This window comes from Pituophis catenifer, unplaced genomic scaffold, assembly GCF_029215685.1.
Source record: "Pituophis catenifer annectens isolate HBS135680 unplaced genomic scaffold, rPitCat1.0.hap2 SCAF_1, whole genome shotgun sequence".
Taxonomy (NCBI): Eukaryota; Metazoa; Chordata; class Lepidosauria; order Squamata; family Colubridae; genus Pituophis; species Pituophis catenifer.
The window spans coordinates 68,781,955-68,804,749 of record NW_027256881.1 but is presented as its reverse complement, the minus strand read 5'-3'; the positions used below and the strand labels follow the sequence as shown (position 1 = coordinate 68,804,749).

Genomic DNA, 22,795 nt, shown 5'->3' with positions numbered 1-22,795 from the left:
AACACTACAAGAGAACACCAGTGTGGTGAATTATCTACCAAAACATTGTACCTGCAGCTTTTATACCAGTTGAGTAACAATAAAGCCATGGACATAATTTATTCAATGTTCGGTTACTAATGAAAGCCAGCACTATATCCTGTTGCCTTAAGCATGATTTGCCCAACAAGAACCAATTGTCTGATTCATAATACCAAACCGGACCAAACATGGGCTGTCAGACTCCTGAATGAGAAATAACATCATAATTACGTAGTATGATGGGACTGAAGGGCCGGCACAATGTATAACATGTTCACATTGGTGCAATAGGACTGGATGTTTTGTTAATATGATTTATTGGGTTAGGGATTTTTGTCTTCACTGTGAGTTGTATTGAGTTGGGTGTGTGTGCACTGAGGAAGCTCAACCAATCTCATTGTACATATGTTGTGAACTGATTAAGATTTGAATTGAATTTGAATTGAACATGGACACACTACAGCACAACCCACCTTAAGCCATCATCAAACATGCCACATGGGGCATACCAGAGGTGGGTTTCAGCAGGTTCTGACCAGTTCTGAAGAACTGATAGCGGAAATTTTGAGTAGTTTGGAAAACCAGTAGTAAAAATTCTGACTGGCCCTGCCCCCATCTATTCTCTGCCTCCCAAGTCCCAGCTGATTGGGAGGAAATGGGGATTTTGCAGTAACTTTCCCCTGGATTGGGGAGGGAATGGAGATTTTACAGTATCCTTCTCCTGGAGTGAGGTGGAAATGGAGATTTTACAGTATCCTTCTCCTGGATTGGGGAGGGAATGGAGATTTTACAGTATCCTTCTCCTGGAGTGGGGTGGAAATGGAGATTTTAGAGTATCCTTCTCCTGGATTGGGGAGGGAATGGAGATTTTACAGTATCTTTCTCCTGAAGTGGGGTGGAAATGGAGATTTTTACAGTATCCTTTCTCTGCCACTCACACCAAGCCACACCCATAGAACCAGTAGTATAAAAAATTTGAAAGCCACCACTGGGGCATACCAAAATGTATCAATTTAGCCCCCACTAGATTGTATAGGGGCCTGGTGGCTCAGCAGACTGATAACATTGTGATTAACACCAGCTGTCTGCAATTACTGTAAGTTCGAATCTCACCAGGCTCAAGGTTGACTCAGCCTTCCATCCTTTCTAAGGTAGGTAAATTGAGGACCCAGTTTGTGGGGGCAATAAGCTGACTTTGTATAAATAGTATACAAAAGGATGAAGGCTATTGCTTAACGCATTGTAAGCCGCCCTGAGTCTCCGGAGAAGGGTGGCATATAAATCAAATTAAAAAAAAATATTGTATAGTAGGGTAACAGGCAAGCACTCTACCACAATTCAACAGAACGAGAACACGCTCTTATGTTTGCTATCCCGACAACATTCAAAACTCAGCTCAGTCCCTTCGTGGAAATCAGGCAAGTCTCCAGTCCTCATCTTTCATTCAGCCACCCGGCAGTCTCTGTAGTAAGATCTGGGGGGCGGGAGGCGCGGAGGGCAGCAAGTGGTTTTAGCGGTGAATTTGTGCCATATTCTCGATTGCGGCCGGAAATCTGGCGCCCACCCTTTGCAGGGAGCCCGCGCAGCGCAATCCTAAACCGGTGCAGCTTCCACGCTCTCAGGATCGCGCATTAAAGATCTACCTGGCGTGACCACGTCTAGGCAGAGTCTAGGTGGGGGTGGATCCGCTGCCAGTCCAAGCAGCAGTTCCGGAAGGATGAAGACGTGTGAAGCCGGGGATCTACGATCTACCAAATGCGCGATCAACTGCCGGCGCGCATCTCCGATCCTTCCCTCCAACGGTGAATCCACTCCTCTTCTTCCCACGTGCGTAGTAAACTCGCCAAACATTTCCCCCTTGACCCGGAAGTATAAGCCAAGCGTGAGCATTTCCGCCGTGTTGCGGTAGGAACAGGTAGCGTCCCCTGCTTTGGTTTCCTTGCTTCGATCGCTGCTCTCGGCTGCCCCCTCTGGTCATTGAACCAAAGGTGGGTTTCCCCCCCCCCCCCAAGAGGCAAGTGGACTTTCTGGTTTTTCTTTTTCTTTGAAGACGTTTCGCTTCTCATCCAAGAAGCTCCAGAGCTGAAGAAGCTTCTTCAGGAGAAGCGAAACGTCTTCAAAGAAAAAGAAAAACCAGAAAGTCCACTTGCCTCTTGAAAAAAAAAGCACCTTTGAGACAGCCATGACCTGGATGACTGAGAATCTCCATAGACATCTGGGCATTGAAGTTCACAGATCTTAAAAGTTGCCATGGTTGAGAAAGGCTGCTGAAGAGGGATTCTGAAGCTAATTTCACTTTCCATTGGGGGGGAAAAAATTATACACTTAAAGGAAAAAGAAAGTGAAATTTTAGCCTTGCTCCCTGGAAAAAAAGGATGGACTTCCTCTTTTAAGGTGTAGCTTGCAACTGACAGGTTTCAAAAATGTACATACAGGTAGTCCTCGACTTACAAAGTCCATTTAATGACTGCTCAAAGTTACAACGAACTGAAAAATAGTGACTTATTACCTTTTTTTTTTACACTTACAAGAGTTACAGCATCCTCAGAGTCACGTGATCAAAACTCAGGTGCTTGGCAACTGACTCATACTTAGGACGGTTGTAGTGTTGAGGGGCAGCAGGATCCATATGATCACCTTTTCTGACCTTCAGGTAAGCAAAGTCAATGAGGAAGCCCGATTCACTTAACAACCGGGTTACTAACTTAACAGCTGCAGTGATTCATTTAACAACTATGGCAAGCAAATGGGGCAAAACTCACTTAACAAATGTCTCACTTAACAACATAAATTTTGGGCTCAATTGTGGTCGAGGACTACCTGTATTCAGTATCAAAATACTGGCAGCCCTTAGCTTGCCTTGAACCTTGTCTCCAGAATGTGATCAAAAAAGTCAATACAGTAGCTGCACGTAAAATCCAGAAACTGTCTGGACCATCATATTGACATTCTTGGCCATGTTCCATCCATACCTCTGTGTTACCTGATCTCAAGGAATGCAAGGTTGGATCTGATTAATATGGGGGACCAAAAAGACACCTGAAGTTAGAGACCATTACAGACTAAACTAGGAAGTTTTTACAAAAGCAGCTTTGAATGTTAGCAAGAGGGGAATGTAAATGTAATGTTAATGTGATATATGAATGTAGTCTGAGTCTTTTTATTTATTTTATTATTTATTTATTTATTCAACATCTTTCCATCCCCTGCCAATTAAAAAAAAAATTAGTGGCTTACGTTGAATAAGTAATGCATGGATTGCTTCCAGGTTACAATCTAAAAATTTTGGCAGCCATAAGTGCTGTATGAACAAAAACAATAAGCAACATTAAGCCATTTATTTCTTGTTCTTACTACTATTATCCCCTTTGAAACCACCTTATAAGTCATATTGCATGTTATTGATCTTCCGATGGATTCCCAGATAATTGCTGGTTGTATAAAGTTGACCTGGGATCAGCAGCTCCATTATGCTTGTCAGTCCAACCTGCTGCCTGCTCTGCAATTTTTGTAATAACAATTGTCAGTTGTTGAAGAGTGTGACACACCTTTGAAAAGAGTCACTAGCAGTTAAAAAGAAAAATATATCTCCTTTAGAATGAGTCTTTGAAGCAGAGCTAAAAATACAGCTTCTCACATTGCTGGCAGTGATAATAAGCTGATGTGAAATAGAAACAGAACTTATAGATGCTTAAAATGTATGCATGTGTGAAAGTTTGTTACCCTAGTAAGTTATTCTACATGTAAAGTCCCGGCCTCTTTTTCTCCTGCCTTTTGCATTCCCACTACCGAACCATTTTTAAATCCTTGGATCTGTCTCGCCATTTTTTCCAGTTCTATGCCAGCACTATTTGTAGTTTTCCACCTGTCACTGTGTGTATTATATCCTAAGTCTGTGTAGTGTTCCTGAAATTCTCATGTGTGAAGACATTGGGAGGAAGATGATTCATCCGTCCTTTTCTGTGTGAATTTTTTTTAAAAAATCAATTAGTCTTAAATATGCTTACATGGAAATAACAATCAATTACTGTTTCAAGTAATGTGTTTAGGAATAGATGTGTTGATGTCATTGAAAGAATTCATTTTCATATAATTTCAAGCAGAAATCATACTGTATATTTCCAAATATTTTTATGTGAGAATTCATATTTCACAGTAGCTAACTATAACCCAATCAAGTCTCTTTTTAGTAAGTCTTTCTTTTTTTAGAAAAAAAAATCCCATATTTCTATTTAAGAATTTCTGTTAGTCTAATTAGTCCTTTGCCTGAAACTCTACACAATCTTCTTTTTTGTGTTATTCTGTGACATCGTTTTTTTGGATAGGATGTCCATTTCGCTGAAATCTACTAGGAAGGAAAAACTAAAGATTAAAAGTTGGAGATTTAGAACACATAAAAGTATTTTCTTTACACAGAACCTAAGTCATGTAATGCACTCCTACAAGAATAAATGATAAGAAATTAGGACAATTCATGGAGGTTATGGATGTTAGGGGCCTCTTCTAGTTATGATATTTCTTTTAACACAGATAAGGATAGTCTTTGAATATTAACTGTATTGCAAACAAATGTGCGGTTGGTTTTCTGTCCTCGTTCTCCGCTTTCACTTGACTCTATTTCATACTGTGGAGGGGTTTAGAGCAGGGTTTTATCCTGACCTAGCATGACTCCCAAATTCCTCCTTTTCTAAGTAATTGTACACTCTTTACAAAATAATTGAATCGGCTAAACTGCTTAATTAAGAATAAGAATAATTTTATTTCTATACCGCCCTTCTCCCGAAGGACTCAGGGCGGTGTACAGCCTAATAAAAGCACAAGACAAACATCAATTAAAATAATTTAAAATTATTAAATAATTCGGCTCAATTTAAAACCCCAGAAATTTAAAACACCCAATTTAAAATTATTATGTTGATAGCCCGGCCTGGCGGAACAACAGGGTCTTGAGTGCACAGCGAAATGCCCGGAGGTCGGAGATCTTATGCACTTCCGGGGGCAGTTCATTCCACAGGGCTGGGGCTCCCACAGAGAAGGCCCTCCCCTTGGCTGTCGCCAGCCGACATAACTTGGCCGATGGCACCCTGAAGAGACCCTCTCTGTACGAGTGAACTGGCCGGTGGGAGGCTATTGGTGGCAGAAGTCGGTCTTGAAGGTACCCGGATCCTATGCCATGGAGCGCTTTAAAGATGGTGACCAACACCTTGAATCGCACCCGGAAGACCACTGGGAGCCAGTGCAGCTCGCACAGGAGGGGTGTCACGTGGGCACAATTCCCTCAGAGATGGGTGGATCTCTTTGCCATCTCAAGAAGTACATTGACTGCTACTGCTGTAAACTTCCCATTTAGTCCTTGTGTAGGACTTTTTTGAGATGACAGATGGTCTTTGTTTAGTGACTGCCTTGTTTAGTGATCTTTGTATTTGCCTCTCGGCAGAGCAAGTTTAGAGGTTTGGATCATATGTTTGAATTAAGGGGGAAAAAGCAAAGCAAAGAGACTTCCGTTGTCACATCTGGGAAGAAGTGGGAAATTTTACTGTTGGCTGTTGCTGAAGCATTAGATTAAATTAGGAGCATGTATCTAAAAGGTCCTCAAGTTGTACTGGGAATGGTGAATTTAAACCAGAATTAATTATAGAATTTGTACCATATGGTAAAAGGAGAGAGAAATTGCAAAATCTCTCACCATCAGCATATAACAGTTTTCTCTTGGCAAATTAACATCATTCTTGTAGAAGTTAAGAACTCAATTTTTCTAACATTGAAATGTTAACTATTTTGAACTGTTTTGCAGAGTATTACCCACTTATCTCTACTTGTCTTATGTATGCCCTTGTCTTCAGGTAATTTATGATTACTCTGTTGAATTACATTATTGTTCTCTTTGGTAATGTAATGTACTGTATGTTGCTGTTCCTTTTTACTTCCCCAGGAGTTGATGCAAGCAATGACTTTCCATTTTATAAAAGTGGGGTTAAAATAGTTTTCTAAATCAAATTGTTGGAATTTATGATATTGGATTAGATAAACTTTTATAGAAGAGATGGACAATAGTAATGGTTCTTCACATGAACTTCAGTTCTTAGCAGCTTGGGAGAACCAAAGTGATGGACTAAATCAAGAATAGACAACAATCAGTCTCCAGAACGAATGAATGAAGGGAAATGAAATCTCCATTAAACCAATAAAATGATCTAAAGGATTACACTTTTCAAACCATAGTGTACCAGAATAATCTTGTAGAAAAAGATTATATAATTATATATAATCTTATATATATTATATAATTATATATAATCTTATATATAATATATATATATATTATTATATAATTATAATTATATAAAGATTAATAATGCTCAGTTTTTATTTGCTGATTCAGATTAATTCAGCTTTCTTATACAGAACTAGCGGGGTAAAGTGGTTAAAACTTTTAGACTAAAACTGGGGATACAAAAGTTCAAGTTCACCCTTAGCTGTAGAAATTCACCGAGTAACTTTGAGCCAGTCACTCTCTCTCGGCTCTAGGAAGAAGGAATGGCAACCACTTCTGAAAAGTGGTTGTTAAGAAAACCAAAAGGACTTGTCCAGGCAGTCTCTGAGAATCGGTCACGATTGAATGGAAATAAAAAATGGTTTTGTTATCCATTCTTGGCAAAAATCACAAAACTGCAGTATTATTGGAAAAAGGAATAAGATTGCTGTACAAAATAAGATTGATGCAATTTTGTTAAACTGGAATGACATGGCACACTTTATCTTAGAATATTATATATCTATTTTTCTGAGATAGAAAAAGAGGCTTGCCTGGAAATACTTTTCAGGAGGAAAGTAAAGGTGAAATTTATTATTAGAGTGAATCTGGCTATTTAAACTTATTTTAATCATATTATTCTTCATTGCTTTTCCATCTATATGCATGTTTATATGCATGTATTTCTAGTTCCTTGAGTTGCAGGAGAAGATAATATTTCAGTACACCTATGTTGAGCTATGTTCTGTAACAAGTTTGAAGTGGGGATGGGATCACAGCTTCTGAGAGTAACAAATGCCTTTCTTCTAGTATATTCTGCTTCTCTCTGCAAACCTAATGTCCTTTCCCCCCAGATTAGGTAGCAAATTCAGAGTTCTTCTGAAGGGGAACTTCAAAACGTTCAGGCAGGGAGGGGAAGGGGATGGATATGTCCCAAGCGAGGCAGAGTAGGGTCAGGTGACAAGGCGAGGGGATAAAAAGCAGAAGCCGTGCCTAGCAGCTGCCTTCAGCCAGAGCCCGGCTTATAGCCAGCAGCAGCAGCAGTCCAGGAGCAGGAAAGCTGAGCGAAAAAGTGAAGGCTAGCTCCCGCTGTCAGTTTTATTGTCTCTTCTTCTATCTTCCCTTCCTGTACAGAGCCAAGTAAAGGGAGGGAAAAAAACCTTCCGTCTTTGGGCCACTTTGCAAGATTAATTTCCTTTACAAGCAATATTACCTTCCCCATTGTTACAATCATCTTGAGAAGATCCTTCATAAGTTACAGTAACCATCTACAGCGGTGAAAAAGGACCTGATCTCTAAGCAAGATGACCACTCAGATCAATTCCAACCTACACTACAGCTACGAATATGAAGAGGATGAATACATGAACCAAGAGGACGAATGGGACAGGGACCTGCTCCTGGATCCGGCATGGGAGAAGCAACAAAGGAAGGTCAGAAAAGCCCAGCCAAAGAAAACCATCTTCAGCTGAATGGGAATTTGTGCTGATCGTCATGTCACTCTCTAGAATGCTCACTTGTTGAAAACTTGGAGGGGGTGGGTGAGAAATAGAGGAGGAGGAGAGGGAGTGAAAGATAGGATGATGGTTTTAGATTTTGGTGTTGTATTATCATTTGAAGCACTGGTAGTGTCTCAGTATGCATTTTGAATTGTGTTACTTTCTTTATTTGTTAGGATTAGATTTCTGCCAAGAGCCAAAGGCAGAATATACGGTACACCTTCTCCAAATTTCCCCAAAGAATAGAATAAAGTAGATTATGTATAGAGACAGATGACCCAGTCACCAGTGAGTTTCCACATTAATAGTGAACTAAAATTGGTGTGTCTCTACTTTAATACCTTACCCATTTCATCATACTGGTGGTTACCTGCTTATATGTGTGCATGCATTTGTTTGTCTTTAAGTGAGTACAGTTTTATAGGAAACACAGGTGCTTCTTCATAGATTGAGGATGTTAAAGGTATAACAGAAACCAACCCCATACAGGTAGTTAATATATTGTGCTTGTCTCTTCTAACATCGTCCTGCATACCATTTCTGGCTCTTTGTTGCTGCTTGGGCACAAAGGAAGACCCTTGTGAACATGATCCTGGAAATGCTTTCTGAAATGCAGTTGACGGGATGAGAGTAAATGTGGAAGAAAGGCTTTGCTTCTCTATATTTCATCAGAAGCTCACTAAGTCCTCATTGTTGATGCTCAGAACTTGAGCTTCGAACTGTATGCTTCACTGCGCACATGGCAAGAGTCCCATCAGGAATAGTTTGGGATATTATTCCTTTTTTAGGTTCAATCCTTCAACTAAGATTATTCAGCACATTTATAAAGTTCTGTGAATTGGTCCAGTGATTAGGAATAAATGAAGCATCATCTTTTCTTGGTCAAAAGTTAGATAAGATTTTTGCTACCTTTAGCACTTCTTTTGTATAATGTTGTCTTTTATCTTACTGTATGTTCAATGCAGGTGGATCAAAAGATTATAGTAACAATAGAATTATTTCAACTCTCCTAATCACATCATGTTTTTTTTTCTTTGTCTTCTGATTTAAGAAGGCCAGTCAGTAACTCAACATGGTGCATATTTATAGAGGAAGATTTAATCAAATATACAGCTTGGAGTCAAACTACACAGTACATTCAATGCCTTAAGGATTCTCCGTTTTTTAGAAAAAACAGCAGCCACAGAGACAATCCCAGCTCTGTTAAAGATGTAAAGGAAAGCAGTGTTGGTCTTTTTATTTTTTGCCTTCTTAGTGATAATGAACAGCTTTCTACCTAATGCAAATAAGAGTTGGAGGTGTTCCGTGTCATGACACTGAAGGAAAAAGTTATGCTGCCCTGTTTACATATTACAGTCCAGATCATACTATCTGCAGCTGCTGTCTTTGAGACATAGCATTATATTGTTTGGGGTGATGATTTGGGCGTTGTGCTCTAGCAAGAGCTTGCAAGATGACACAAATACATTAAACTCAATTTTATTCTTACTTTATGAAGGAGTTTAAACTGAGTCTGAATGTCTGGCCCAAGGTCACCTTTGAACTTTATAACTGAGGGCAGGTTGATTTGCAGTTTTTCCAGTTCTAGTTATCCATTGTAAAACTGTATTGTGTTTGGTTAGAATCCTCCATACACTTTCCTGAATATAGTCCATTAAAGTTAACAAAAAAGCTATGAAAAAGGCTGCGTTCACACATTGCATTAAGTCACTTTTTAAGCCCATGAGTGTTGACTTTCATGATTCCCATAATGTGCTAAGCTATTAAGCTTATTAGACTGGTACATGAATTGTCAGTTTAGCATGATAGACCAGGAGAACTTGTTCAAAGGACAACAAATCATGACTTTTGGGGGATTGTAAATGTAGCCATTTTCTGAACTTTTTCACAGCATTTCGAGTCAGTTGGCATTTCGAGTCTCACTGGCTTAATGTTGACTCAGCCTTCCATCCTTCCAAGGTCGGTAAAATGAGGACCCAAATTGTTGGGAGCAATAGGCTGACTCTTAGAGAGGGCTGTAAAGCATTGTGAAGCAGTATATAAGTGCTACTGCTATTTTCTTTAGAAGTTATTTATTTTGTGGAAAAGAGCAGAATTTTTTTTCAATCAAGGCTTTGAATTGTTTGATTTCTAGTGGCATCACTGGCTTTATTTAGAATTCAGAAATCCTTTAATTTTTTTCTTAAAAACTCACAAAAATGGAACAATCTAAATGGATGCTACCAAAGAATTACCGTAGCATAACAGATGCTATAGTACAGAATATATCCAATTTACATTAATAATAATAATAATAATAATAATAATAATAATAATAATAATAATAATAATAATGTTTTACAAGAATGTGCCATTTTTGTTTTTATTGTTTAGTCCCAATTAGACAAAAAGTTCATCCTAATATTTCAGCATGAAAATGGTAAAAAGAAATAATCTCTAAAACATTGCTCTACTGCACTCTAGCCCTTTCAGTGGGATTTCCTCCCCACCCCCTTCAACAACTCACTTGATTTGAGTGGCTGGTGGATTGCAACCTTCATAGCTTTACATTGTCCTCAGTCTGTAAGAAAGGGAAAAGGTTAACTGGATGCATATATCTATAAATAACACCTGAGAAAAGGCAATCTCTTTCTTGGCATGAGAAAAGTCTGTTATTTGGATTTCAGGAAACAATATGCTCTCCCAGTAGGCCTTGTGGATTTGCAAATTCTGAGGGTGGCAGGCTTTTTTCTCCATGATGTTAAAAATAAGCTCCCCAAAGCACATTCCTGAAGTCCATATATACAATGATTTGCATGGTTGCTGAGCTTTGTTCAAACCAGTAATCTAATATTGAACAGCCAAACAAGCCCAGCAGTTGGCTAACATATATGTACTATGAGACAATCTTGGAACAGGACAAAAATAAATGCCATTGTTTCTATTGTGGGCTGCCCTCTGCAGACTTGCCATTTCAGGATATGCCTGGTATGAGAACTGTCAACAGTTGTTGGTAATACATGATGACGTCCTTAGGATTACAATGGCCATGACACCTAATTATAACTCCAGCTCATATTGTAGCACAGGGTTCCTGCAATCATTCAAACTCCTTGGTGCGGAATCCTTTGTTCCATAGATTTCCTTAAATGTGGGTGTTATATAACTCTATTGGTCTATATATCATGTGTTTAATCTTAAACAATTCTGGAAAACTATCATTTTATTCAGTACAAGAAGATGAGTTATGAAGAGCTGAAAATAGGGACAGATCTGATATTTTTTAATGTGCATGGTGATTGAAAACTAATGCTAAGTATAAAACTAAGTATGTTTAAGCCAATTCAAGCAGTGCTTTAAGTCTGTGATCATCAACACAATCATTTTTGTTTCTTGTTGACTCAGTGAACCCCTTGAAATCTCTTTTATGTGGGGAATAACTATGGGACAAGCAGAGGATCCAGAAGGTCCCCACGCAGGCAGGCTGTAGTCTGATTACCATTAAGAAATGTGGTCTTCCTTTGTGACAGCATGCACAAAGGAAGGCCACATTATGTGGTCTTATGTATTATGTGGTGCTTGCTTATGTAAAGCAAGCACCAGCAAAATATATATATGCATGTATGTGTTATGAAGAGGTGTTAGGAAGCTGCACCACGGGACAGAATTAAAATAAAAATGGTGGCCACTGTCTGTGTGTGATGATATTCTGAATTATACTTGGGAAGCTCTGATTTTCCTTGAAAATGTTTTGCTAGAATGAGTGTTAGAACTGGAAAAGTCAGTCAGTCAATGAGGGAATTTACAAGGAATGACAAGGAATTCTAAATGACATAAGTTAACGTAATATAAATTGCAATCCCGTGCTTACTTATTTGGGAGCATGAACTGTAGAGTCTAACTCAGAGGTCTTCAAACCTCTGACAACTTTAAGACTTCTGGACTCCGACTCCCAGAATTCTCTAGCCAGCATAGCTAGAATAGAGTTCTGGGATTTGTCAAGTTTGAAGACCTCTGGTCTAATGGGATTAATTGCTGAGATGACATTTTTAGAGCTAACAGAGCTAAACTGCTAACAGAGCAGTTAACAGAGCTAAACTGCTATGTCCTCACAAAAAAAATGTACCTTCATCTTCAGCACAGTGTAATCTGCCTTTCCATTACGGCAGGGGTGGGCAAATGTAGCCCTTTTACAACTGTGGACTTCAACTCCCAGAATTCCTGAGACAGGCAAGCTATCTCAGGAATTCTGGGAGTTGAAGTCCATAGGTTGTAAAAGAACCACATTTGCCCACCCCTGCATTAGGGCATCTCTATTTAAAATCCCCCAAAGCTTGTTCTACAAAAATAGCCCACAATGTCAAGAAGAGAAAAGGGACATGCAGAATGCTGCCACAGACTATAGATCAAATGCAACATTAATTATACCCGTTGATTCAATGAATGTAAGAGGCATCTTATGTATGAAACAATGCAGTGAGCTTTGTTACAATAGTATAAAAATATTGCAAGGAAACACATATACTTAAATCTCAACCTCTAGTAAATATTTTCTGTTGCTCCACCTTGGGACCTCTAAGGGGAGATCAAAAAGAAATCTGCATATGCTGTCAGATTCATATTTCAGAACTATAGAGCATATTGGGGACTCCATAGGCAAGGTAAGATCCAGAACGATATTGTTGAAGCATGATTTTGCTTTAGTGCAGGATACAAGAAGGGGCCTGCCTCCATTTATGAAGATTTTTCTGAGGGCTAATCCTTCACCGAGAGTATAGTCACTCTAGTGGGTCCTGTTTGTAGGCACAATAGCTTCCTTCAAAAATCCTTGGTTATCCTAGTCTGGATGTGAATGGGTAGACTTGGCACAGTGCCTGTTTCTTCTACTGAAGAAAGCATTAATGCTGGAGGCAGAGATGTTGGGCACAACACTAATGTTGAGGAAAGGATTAATAACTCAGCCCACACAGGGTGGGTAAATGAATATAAAAAGATTTGTTTATCAGGATGAGGGTTACTGACCTGTTAAACACACAGGGAAGGCCAGATGGAAGTGGTGACAGTTGGCATTTACTGTCACCAACTGCCAGAAGAGATTGATTCTTTTCTGAGAAAAATATCTAATGAATTTGTAGATAGCTTCATTTGTTCTGTACAGGCTGGTTGTTGTTCCCTATAGTTTTGGTCTTCAGCTCCACCAGTGTGTCTGACAGATTTGATTACTTTGGTTCCTCTGTTATTGTGAATTCTGGTTCTCATTTTGGGTCTTGATTTGGTAATTCTCTTAGACATTTGGTCCAGACTGTATCAGTCATTGAATAAATAAACTAAAAATATCTCAATGAGGGTTAGAGTTAAGGGTTTAGAATGTTGCATGTACTAACTATATGCATCTAAAGGAGTAGTTGCAGCCCCCATGAAATGTTGACCTTCTGGTAGACAGACGTGATCTCAAAAAAAAAAAAGCTTTTTGCTCTGCTTCACAGGCAGTGACTGGCGGTGAACAATCATTTTGCAGATGAAATTGCTAGGAAAATTATTTTGAAATACAGTAGGACTTAGGTGGCATACGGCCTCTTCAATTGCCTTAACTGTCCAAAATTCAGTCGAGATAGAAAGTAATATTGTAATAATTGTACGCAGTGCTAAGGTTTGCTGTTATCATTCCAGAATATATAACATAAAGGAGGAAAATGAGAAATCCATGTTCCTTTTTGGTGGCATTAATAACTGTGAAATTGCCTCTCCAAACCTTATATTGTAGTGATCGGTCCATGAAAAGAACAGAAGCAGAGGTCATGCTGCATATCAAGAGAAATATGCTGGTAGCTGGCGCATCATGAAGTAGTCTATGTTAAAAAAAAAAAAGTGTTATTCAGGTGCTGGGTCTCAAAGGAAATGCATTAGGGAACCACAGCTCCAAATATAGTTTTGCTAGAGGTTCTTACAAGGGCTATTATGTGAAGCTCTTCTGTATTAATGCTGTCAAGCTTCAGTTCTAAAGATTCTTTTTCTTTGCTATTCTGTGTAGGCTTCTATGTGCCATAAAAGGGAAATGCGTAATTCTTCTGTAGTGGCAGAAGCTATGTATATACATTTCAGTCATGGTTGCCATGTGCACTTCAAACAATTCCATTTATTTACATAATTAAAATTAGATGCTGTTTGGAACCTTAAAGAAAGTAAAAAGAAGAGACAAAAACATGTATATTATAAAAAGAAAAGAAAGCAATAGCCATAAGTAACATACCCCAAAATAATCAAAAGAGATTCAACACCACCTTATCCCTAGGCCTAGGAAAACAGCCAGATTTTCAAAGGTCTTTGGAATATCATCAAGATGAAGATTATATAGGTCTCTGGGGGGATACTGTTCCATAGGGCAGATGCTGAGACAAAGAAAGTTGACCCCTTTTTGATCTAACTCTGCCTGATCTTACTAGATGGGCAGAAACTAGCCGAGATAGGCAGTCCAATTGTGAAATCCAAATTTTTTTACTACTGGTTCTGTGGGCATGGCTTGGTGGGCGTAGTGTGGTGTGGCTTGGTGGGCATGGCTTGGTGGGCATGGTAGGGGAAGGATACTGCAAAATCTCCATTCCCACCCCACTCCAGGGGAAGGATACTGCAAAATCCCCATTCCCTCCCCACTCTGGGGCCAGCCAGAGGTGGTATTTGCCGGTTCTCTGAACTACTCAAAATTTCCGCTACCGGTTCTCCAGACCCTGTCAGAACCTGCTGGATTTCACCCCTGAGGCAGTCCCACAAATAACCAGTCTCTACGCCATGAAGGGCATTATAGGTAGCCAGCTTTAATTCTCCCCCTCCCCGTACCCTCATAAGGATGGTCTTTGCTATCATGCCGCTTAGACTATCTAACAGAATAACAGAGTTTGACGGGATTTTGGAGATCTTCTAGTCCAACCCCCTGCTTAGGCAGGAAACCCTACATTTCAGAGACACGGTTGTCCAATCTCTTCTTAAAAACCTCCAGTGTTGGAGTACCCACAACTTCCGGAGGCAGGTCATTCCATTGATTAATTGTTCTAACTGTCAGGAAATTTCTCCTTAATTCTGGAGCAGTTCTCACCTTGATTAATTTCCATCCATTGCTTCTTAACCTGCCTTCAGGTGCTTCAGATTGACGCTCTCTTCTTTGTAACAGCACCTTAGATATTGGAATACTGCTATCATGGCACCTTTACTCCTTCTTTTCACTAAACTAGACATACCCAATTCCTGAAACCATTCTTCATATGTTTTAGCCTCCAATCCCTAATCATCTTTGTGCTTAGGGGACTGGAGACAAAAACATTTGAAGAACGGTTGCAGGAATTGGGTATGTCTGCTTTAATGAAAAGAAGAAATAAAGGTGACACATTAGGTGTGGCAATGAACACACAGACATTTATATATTTTTCCAAAGAAATCTGTCTAGCTAAATTTCCTGGAGCTAAACAAATTGATTTTCTAGATATAGTCAGCTTTTATGCTTAGCTTCCCTTCAGTAGCAGCTGCATAAATCTGATTTTTCTTTACAGAATTCCAGTTGTGCTGGCCTCAGAATGCTAGGAATGTACAGGATATTCTATTAATAGTTTACCAGCATGCTCCTGAGGCTAGCTAAAATTCCAGTGTTTCATAGTAAGACCTTGCAGTGAATGTTGTTCGTTCACTGTTCCTAGCCGTTCAGAAGTAGTATTTCTAATTAGGATTGTTATAGGAGCAGAGTACAATTCTCTTCTCTTTTAACAAGCATTGCTCCTCTTTTGCCATTGCAGTAAACAAGAGTGTTCTCTTCTCTGCCATTCAGTTGCAGCTTGTTCTGTTGGGTGGTGGAAATTATTTAGATTCCAGAGGGAAGAGAAGCAAAAGTTCTGGAATAGCAATGGGTATGAAAGTGTGCAGTTTCCTACATGAGAAATTCTACTACAAGAAAGTTCCTATCTCAAAGGGGGCTCTTCTTAATATTGCAGCCAATAATCTCTCCTGGAGATTCTTCACTGTTTGCCACCTGTGGTCATACTTGGCAACTATAGAGTTCTACCTAAGGAAATACTGACTAATTACTCTTAAGAGAAAAAGCAACTGACCAAATGCCCAATTTTCTTATAAATTGAAATATAAGTGAAATGTGATATATGTATTGGGAAAAGCATGGGTACATGCACCAGTAAGAGAAAAGGATTCTGCATTTCCCTGAACCAAATCCATGCGTAAATTAAGCAGCTATTGTAGGCATCTTAAAAATTCATGACACAGTGACTTGTGTGAAATCAACTTAGCCAGAACATTATAGGGGGTCACAAATGTCATTTGTGACCCCCTATAAAACTGAGGTGCTCATCTGAAAAAAAAATAGTTTTTCCCCACTCTCCCTTGTCTATGCTTTGATAAAGTGTCTACACTTAATCAGTTCCAAAATGCTACAAGAAATAGCAGCCCTTCGAATATCTCAAGTCAATATATTAAATTCCTTTGTAATCTTTTGGTTGGATTGGGAGGACTCTGGACCTGGCATTTTAGCTCTATGGACAACTGTTAAATGACTTATATGGTACTAGAGAGAATCAACATCTAAAAAGCCCATACAACAGGCACTATAAATACCACACACAGAGAACAGCACATGCTCTGCTAGTGAGAAATTCCCTGAAGATGGGCTCCAGCACGAGTCTGAAAGCTTGGGAGACTAAACTTCTGGTCCCGGTGACCGACCCAGATTGGATCCTGCAACATTATCCTGGACACGTATATTCACCATCATTCATGAGAGGCAATCTCTCTGCGATAGAACTGTGTTGCCTGATTTGCATTGTAGCCTGTCAGCATTTAGCTAAATCTCTTTCTTTCTCTCTGATACCAGGTGATAAGCAGAAGATTTGACAAGTTCCTGGCAGATTATAATAAGGCCTTTTGAGTTATGCTCTGGGTGTGCTGGCTGGGTGCTTGGGTTTAATTTACTGTATGATAGAGCATTTCCCCTCAACTTGAAACCCTGAACACGTAATGGAGTCTTGCCCCCTTCTTCATGCTAGCAGGAGGTAATCCTTGATGTAATCCAACCCATATGGAAAGTACAATGTTTGGGAAGAGTTGGGCAGCATACAACTTTAACTAATAACAATCTAACACCCCAGGCGTAACAACATGGTGCATAAGAACACCACGTGCCTACCGTCCCTGTCCTAATGTTCCATTTAATTGTACTCATTTTATGTATTCAATTCATGCTTATACTTATATATATTATCTAATATATATTCGACAAAATAAATAAATAAATAAACTGTTGATAAAAAAGACAAAAAAACTCTGGATGGTGGACATTGCAATACCTGGAGACAGCAGAGCAGAAGAAAAAGAACTGGGGGGGGGGGGAAACAGAATATAAAGTCCTGTAAATAGAAGTAAAATGACTGTGGCTAAAGAAATAAAGATAGTAATAGGGATCTTGGGTGCAATCCCAAAACAACTGGAGCACCACTTGAACACCATTGGCACTGACAAAATCAGCATCAGTCAATTGCAAAAGGCAGCTTTACTTGGGACGGCTTACATCCTGCAACAATATCTGTATCACCATCAAATAACAGCATCTGCCTATCTCAGGTCTTTGAGAAGGATTTGATGCGAAATCTAGTCTAAACATCTGGCTGATTATGTAACCAATCATCAAAATCATCATCATTGTTTTATGTTAACTGGTGGTGGTTAGAAATATAAGGATATTAGCCTAGGGATGTTAAAAGTATTCACTTAAAATGTCTTAATATTCACAAAATAGCGTGCTTAAGGCAAGAAGTCATGAGCGTCTGAAGGGAGGCAAGTGAGGTGTTGTGTGTTGAAACATCAAACAAATGTCTAATTCAAATTCCCATTGTTCCAGCAGCAGCAAATAATTAAATAAGTGTTTGGTCTGCAGTACTTCAACAGCAGACATATTGCCTCTAGGAAAGACATCTGGATGTCTGGATCAGTTAAGTAACAATTGCCTATCTGTCCTATTGTAAACAAAAATCAGAAAATCAAGCTTTTCCCTATGCCTTTGTCACTTACTACCATCATACAGTATTAACAGTTCCTAAAATGTTCTCTGATGTATTTTTATTTATTTAATAGGGAAAAAAAACCCACAATGGGAAACCTTAGAATTGGAAAATTGGGGCTGTAAAGCATTTAATTGTCACACTGTGACACATATTGATGGTTTTTCAAGATTCCCCCAGCTGCTATCTGATCTCTTGCTCTGCTTCCATGTGTTGACCGGTGAACAATAAATGGTCTAATAAATAAAGGATCTTTTCCAGTCCCAAGGGATATATAGGCTATTAGTGATATATGTTGGTTTGTAGCTTGACTGCTCAGAAATGAGTATATTTTGAATTCTGCCTCAATGGTAATAATAGAAAAAATTAGTCAGAGGCAGCACCTTGTTCTTTCAACATATGGAAACTGAATGAAGACACAAAGCTGAAGGCTACCTACCTAGTTCCTTCCTACTGGAAGGAACTATTTTAAAGGATAATACTGTATAAAAATACCATTAGGGATGCAGTCCTAGGCATATGAATGAATCCTACTAGGTTTATTCCAGCCCATTCTAAATGAATTAAAAAATATTTATTTCTGTAGGTATGTGTTCATTTGCTCTGTAAATGTGGCATATTTAGACCTTTCCATGACCCTATGGCAATGAGATCCCACCATCTAACTCAGGGCTGTCAAACCCGCAGCCCAGATGTGTCACGTGCTGGCCACACCCGGTTTAGTGAAGAGGGGAAAATTGTGATATGTCATGTGATGATGCCATGACAATGCGAGTTTGACACCCCTGTTTTTAACCCATTAAGTAATTACATTTACAATTCAAAGAGGAATTAAAGAGAAAACAAAGGATAAAAAGGTTTGGATAGATAACAAGTAGCACAGAGAATTTTCTTCTCTTTCTCTAGGGCAGGGGTATCAAACTCTAGGCCTGGGGACTGAATCCGGCCCATGGGGTGCTTAGATGCGGCTCGCGGGGCCGCCCTAAGAAACAGCAAATGGCCGGCCCGTGATGCCTCTACCAGCAAAAATGGAGCTCGGGACCCTCCCCCCCGGGCTCCATTTTCACTGGCAGAGGATGGTAGAGCGCTTGGGCCACCACAAACACCCCTGACACGAGTGACATCAAGCTGGCCATGGCCACTTTGGCCATGCCCACCCCTTCCCCAGGGTCAAACACAACCCTGATGCGGTCCTCAATGAAACTGAGTTTGACACCCCTGTTCTAGGGTTTATGGTGATTGCCATAGTATTATGTATCTTTCTGGTCTCAATATATCCCTTATTTGGGCCATGTATTTTTGTATCAATGGAAGTGTATCGGCTTTTATATCCACAAGAATTTTCTGAGTTGTATAAGATACTAGGGGCAGAATTATATGCGATCTGTACTATGCATAATGTTATATTTATTACTATGTACAGAATGGAAAAATTCTGGGACTTAACTTGATTCCGACACATGATAAAGTCAAATCCATTTCCACAGCGGTTAATTTCTCAGACAAAATGTCTCAAGCCAGTAGTCTCCCATGCCTCGTCCCCATAGTGTGAAAAATGCACCAGATTTTTGCTGTCAAGATCATTGTGATAAGAACTGGAGCATTAATGAGCAACCTTACAAAGCTCTTGGAGTGAAACATTGTGTAAAGTATACAACTACTTTATCTATGCTAGTTGAGTCAGAAATCACTGTACTGAAGATGAGGGTAAAAACATTTATTGGATTTATTGGAAGTGAGGACAGTGCCGTGAATAAAATATACAAGCAACTTTATAGTTTTGCCACTGATCTAGGGATGGGTTGGGGGAGTAGCAACAGCCATAATGAATCAATTACTTATTCTTCTGTGTATTCAAGTAGCTGCATATTTAAATGTCAATTCTAAGTTAAAATATGATTACAAAACAAAACACAAAACTCCTTGAGTATCTTTGCAGAGGTAAGTAAAATAATGCTCTGGTAGTTTCCAAGAGGGATTTATAATCTCAGCACATCTGGAAGCTAGCAGATGGAGAAAGCTGCTTACGTTATAATCTAGCACATGGTTACAGGGACTGTTTACAGAGGCTGCAAGACACTAATTAATTAATAGCTCTTCTTATCAGTCTAGTTTAAATGCTCTTAGTTCAGATACCTTTCTCCTTTTCATGTAGAAATTGGTCTCTTACGGCATTGGTTCCCCCCCGCCCGACCCCAATGGAATGATAATTGATATGGAACTTCATCCCGATGATGCTTTGATGTGTGAAAATGTACAGGTAGTCCTCGACTTACGACCACAATGGAGCCCAAAATTTCTGCTGCTAAGGGAAACATTCGTTACGTGAATTTTGCCCCATTTTACGACCTTTCTTGCCACAGTTGCTAAGTGAATCACTGCTATTGTTAAGTTAGTAACATGGTTGTGAAATGAGTCTGGTTTCCCCATTGACTTTGCTTGTTAGAAGGTTGCAAAAGGGGATCATATGATGCCAAAGCACTGCAACCGTCATAAATAAGAGTCAGTTGCCAAGCATCTGAATTTTGATCATGTGGCCATGCGGATGATGCAACGGTCGTAAGTGTGCAAAAATGGTCATAAGTCACTTTTTTCAGGGTCATTGTAACTTCCAAAGTCACTAAATGAACTGTTGTACATCGAGGACTACCTGTATATGCAATAAAATATACATCATTCTTACTGAAGATGACACTAGCCAATATAGTATAAGTGTATTGACATGCTACTTTTGTTATTTTACATGTTATAGAGTCAGCATATGTTAGCCATCCTTCATCACATTGAATTCTGGCAGTCTATAAAGATGAGAAATAAATGCATTTGTCCTCCATAAAAGTTGTGAACATGCATTTATTAAACAGCATTATATTTAAAAGCTGGAGTAAGGTAGAGGTTTTTCCAAATTGTCAGGTAAAAGTAAAGGTTCCCCTCACACACGTGCTAGTTGTTCCCAACTCTAGGGGGCAGTGCTCATTTCTGTTTCAAAGCTGAAGAGCCAGCGCTGTCCGAAGATGTCTCCGTGGTCATGTGGCCAGTAGACTAAACACAAAGGCTGTTACCTTCCCACCAAAGGTGGTCCTTGTTTTTCTACTTGCATTTTTTACGTGCTTTCAAACTGCTAGGTTGGCAGAAGCTGGGACAAGTAACAGGAGCTCACCCCGTTACACAGCACTAGGGATTCGAACCGCTGAACTGCCAACCTTTTGATCGACAAGCTCAGCATCTTAGCCACTGAGCCACCATGCCCCAAACTGTCAGAGTCTGTGAGAATTTCTATGCAAGACAGCTATTGACCATGCTGGTTAGGCAGTCTGAGAGAGAGAGGGTGCTAAACTGGGAAAAACTGAGGTGGTTTAATGGCACTGAGCTGTTTTGAAACCATCTCCAGGGTTTTTATGACTTCAGAAATGTTGGAGAACTGAGCTCATTGTGGCTTTCTTTCCCCACTAGAGGGCAATCTTCCCTCATTGTCCCTTCTGACTCCTGAGCTTCACAATTTGTAAGAGGAATGGTAGCTTGCTGGCTCTTCAGCTCCTCCTCAATACTTCATTGTGTGTAGAAATAAGGATTTTTGTTACGTTATTGGATTTGCAACAGCTTTAGATATTCACCCCTTAATGTCAGTGTTCCAGATTGTCAGAGACAAAGATAAGCAGGGTGTCCTTTGAGATTCATTCTGAGAGTTCAAGGAGCGAAGATGATGGATGTAGGGAAGTGCTTTTTGAGAATCTGAAATATGTAACACAGGGTGCATGCAGTATATATACTAAGATGAATAAGAACTACCACATTAAAATCCTGTAAATGCTTCCCCTTCTTCTTTGTTAAATACAAAACAGACGTGATGTACATTTGTCATAAAGTGAGCCAATTTCTAGAATTGTAGTATTTCAGTTTTGACTCAGGATGTTAGTGCCTGAAACTGAGCATCTGAAGTTTATTATTAAAATGAATAGCTTTTTTTAATCAGGTCCTTCATTGCATTGGCAGACATTTACAGCTTGGTGCAATTCCCATCTGCGGAAAGCTGGAACCCAGATTGAGAACATTGAAGACGATTTCAGAAATGGACTGAAACTGATGCTACTCTTGGAAGTTATTTCAGGTTTGTTTCAAGATAGCACCTTGTCAAGATATATTTCCAACTCAGAACCTGCCGCATGGTTTTTCGATGTCGTGCCAGTTCTGACTCCAAAAGTTGTTGCTGATTGAGATGCAACATTTATTATTAATTGCAGCTCTATTAATAGTATAAAAAAACTATGTAAGTTTGAAAAGAGAAAAAGTAAAGAAAGGGAAAGCAAATGCCAAAATTGCAGAAGAAAAATATTCATATAATCACAATGCTTGTGCAAGCAATCAGTTTCTTGTTCCAATGAACCGCTCTCTGTTTTGCTTTCTTTTTGTATTATCCAGGATTACACTCAGTATTTTTAAATACAATTTTAACACATGTTAAAATTGTTTGTTGAAAAACCTTCATTATTAGTTTATAACATTTACAATGAAACTAAATACTAGTATAATTATGTAACTATACTACTGTTCTATGAAAGACTTCAAAAAACTAACATTATCTGTTGCATAAAAAAGTATGTAATGAGAAGAAAATGAAAAGACTGTATACTTAAACTTCTAAGGAGAAGAAGAAAGAACTCAAATGATAATTTAAAAAAAAAAATAGCCAGATAACTGAAAAACCAAGACAGTTAAAGAATTAAACCAAATTAAAAACTTAGAAGTACTACTTATCTAAACTGTGTCTAATTCTAAATATTTATACACACTAAATACATGTACACACACAAAAATATATTTCAGTTTAAACATGATATTGAAGCATCATTTTCTCTTTCACTTCTCTTTTGGAATTGCATAAATTTGAATGCAAATGCATTAAAGCAAATTTTATTAATACAGCCATGGTGCCTGGGAGCAAGCATACTTCCAACCTTTTTACAACAGTTCAAACTCAATATATCCAAATTTCT

General features: G+C 39.1%; 1 protein-coding gene across 1 annotated transcript in view; it reads left to right on the top strand.

Annotated features, from left to right (window-relative positions):
* Nucleotides 1-7,291: 7,291 nt before the first annotated feature.
* ACTN2 (actinin alpha 2) overlaps nt 7,292-22,795 on the top strand; it is a 63,357-nt gene continuing 47,853 nt past the window's right edge. The window contains exons 1-2 of the mRNA XM_070932542.1: nt 7,292-7,707; nt 21,795-21,909. Coding sequence (XP_070788643.1) covers nt 7,579-7,707; nt 21,795-21,909 — 244 coding nt within the window. The 5' untranslated portion in view covers nt 7,292-7,578. The remainder of the gene's footprint in view (nt 7,708-21,794; nt 21,910-22,795) is intronic.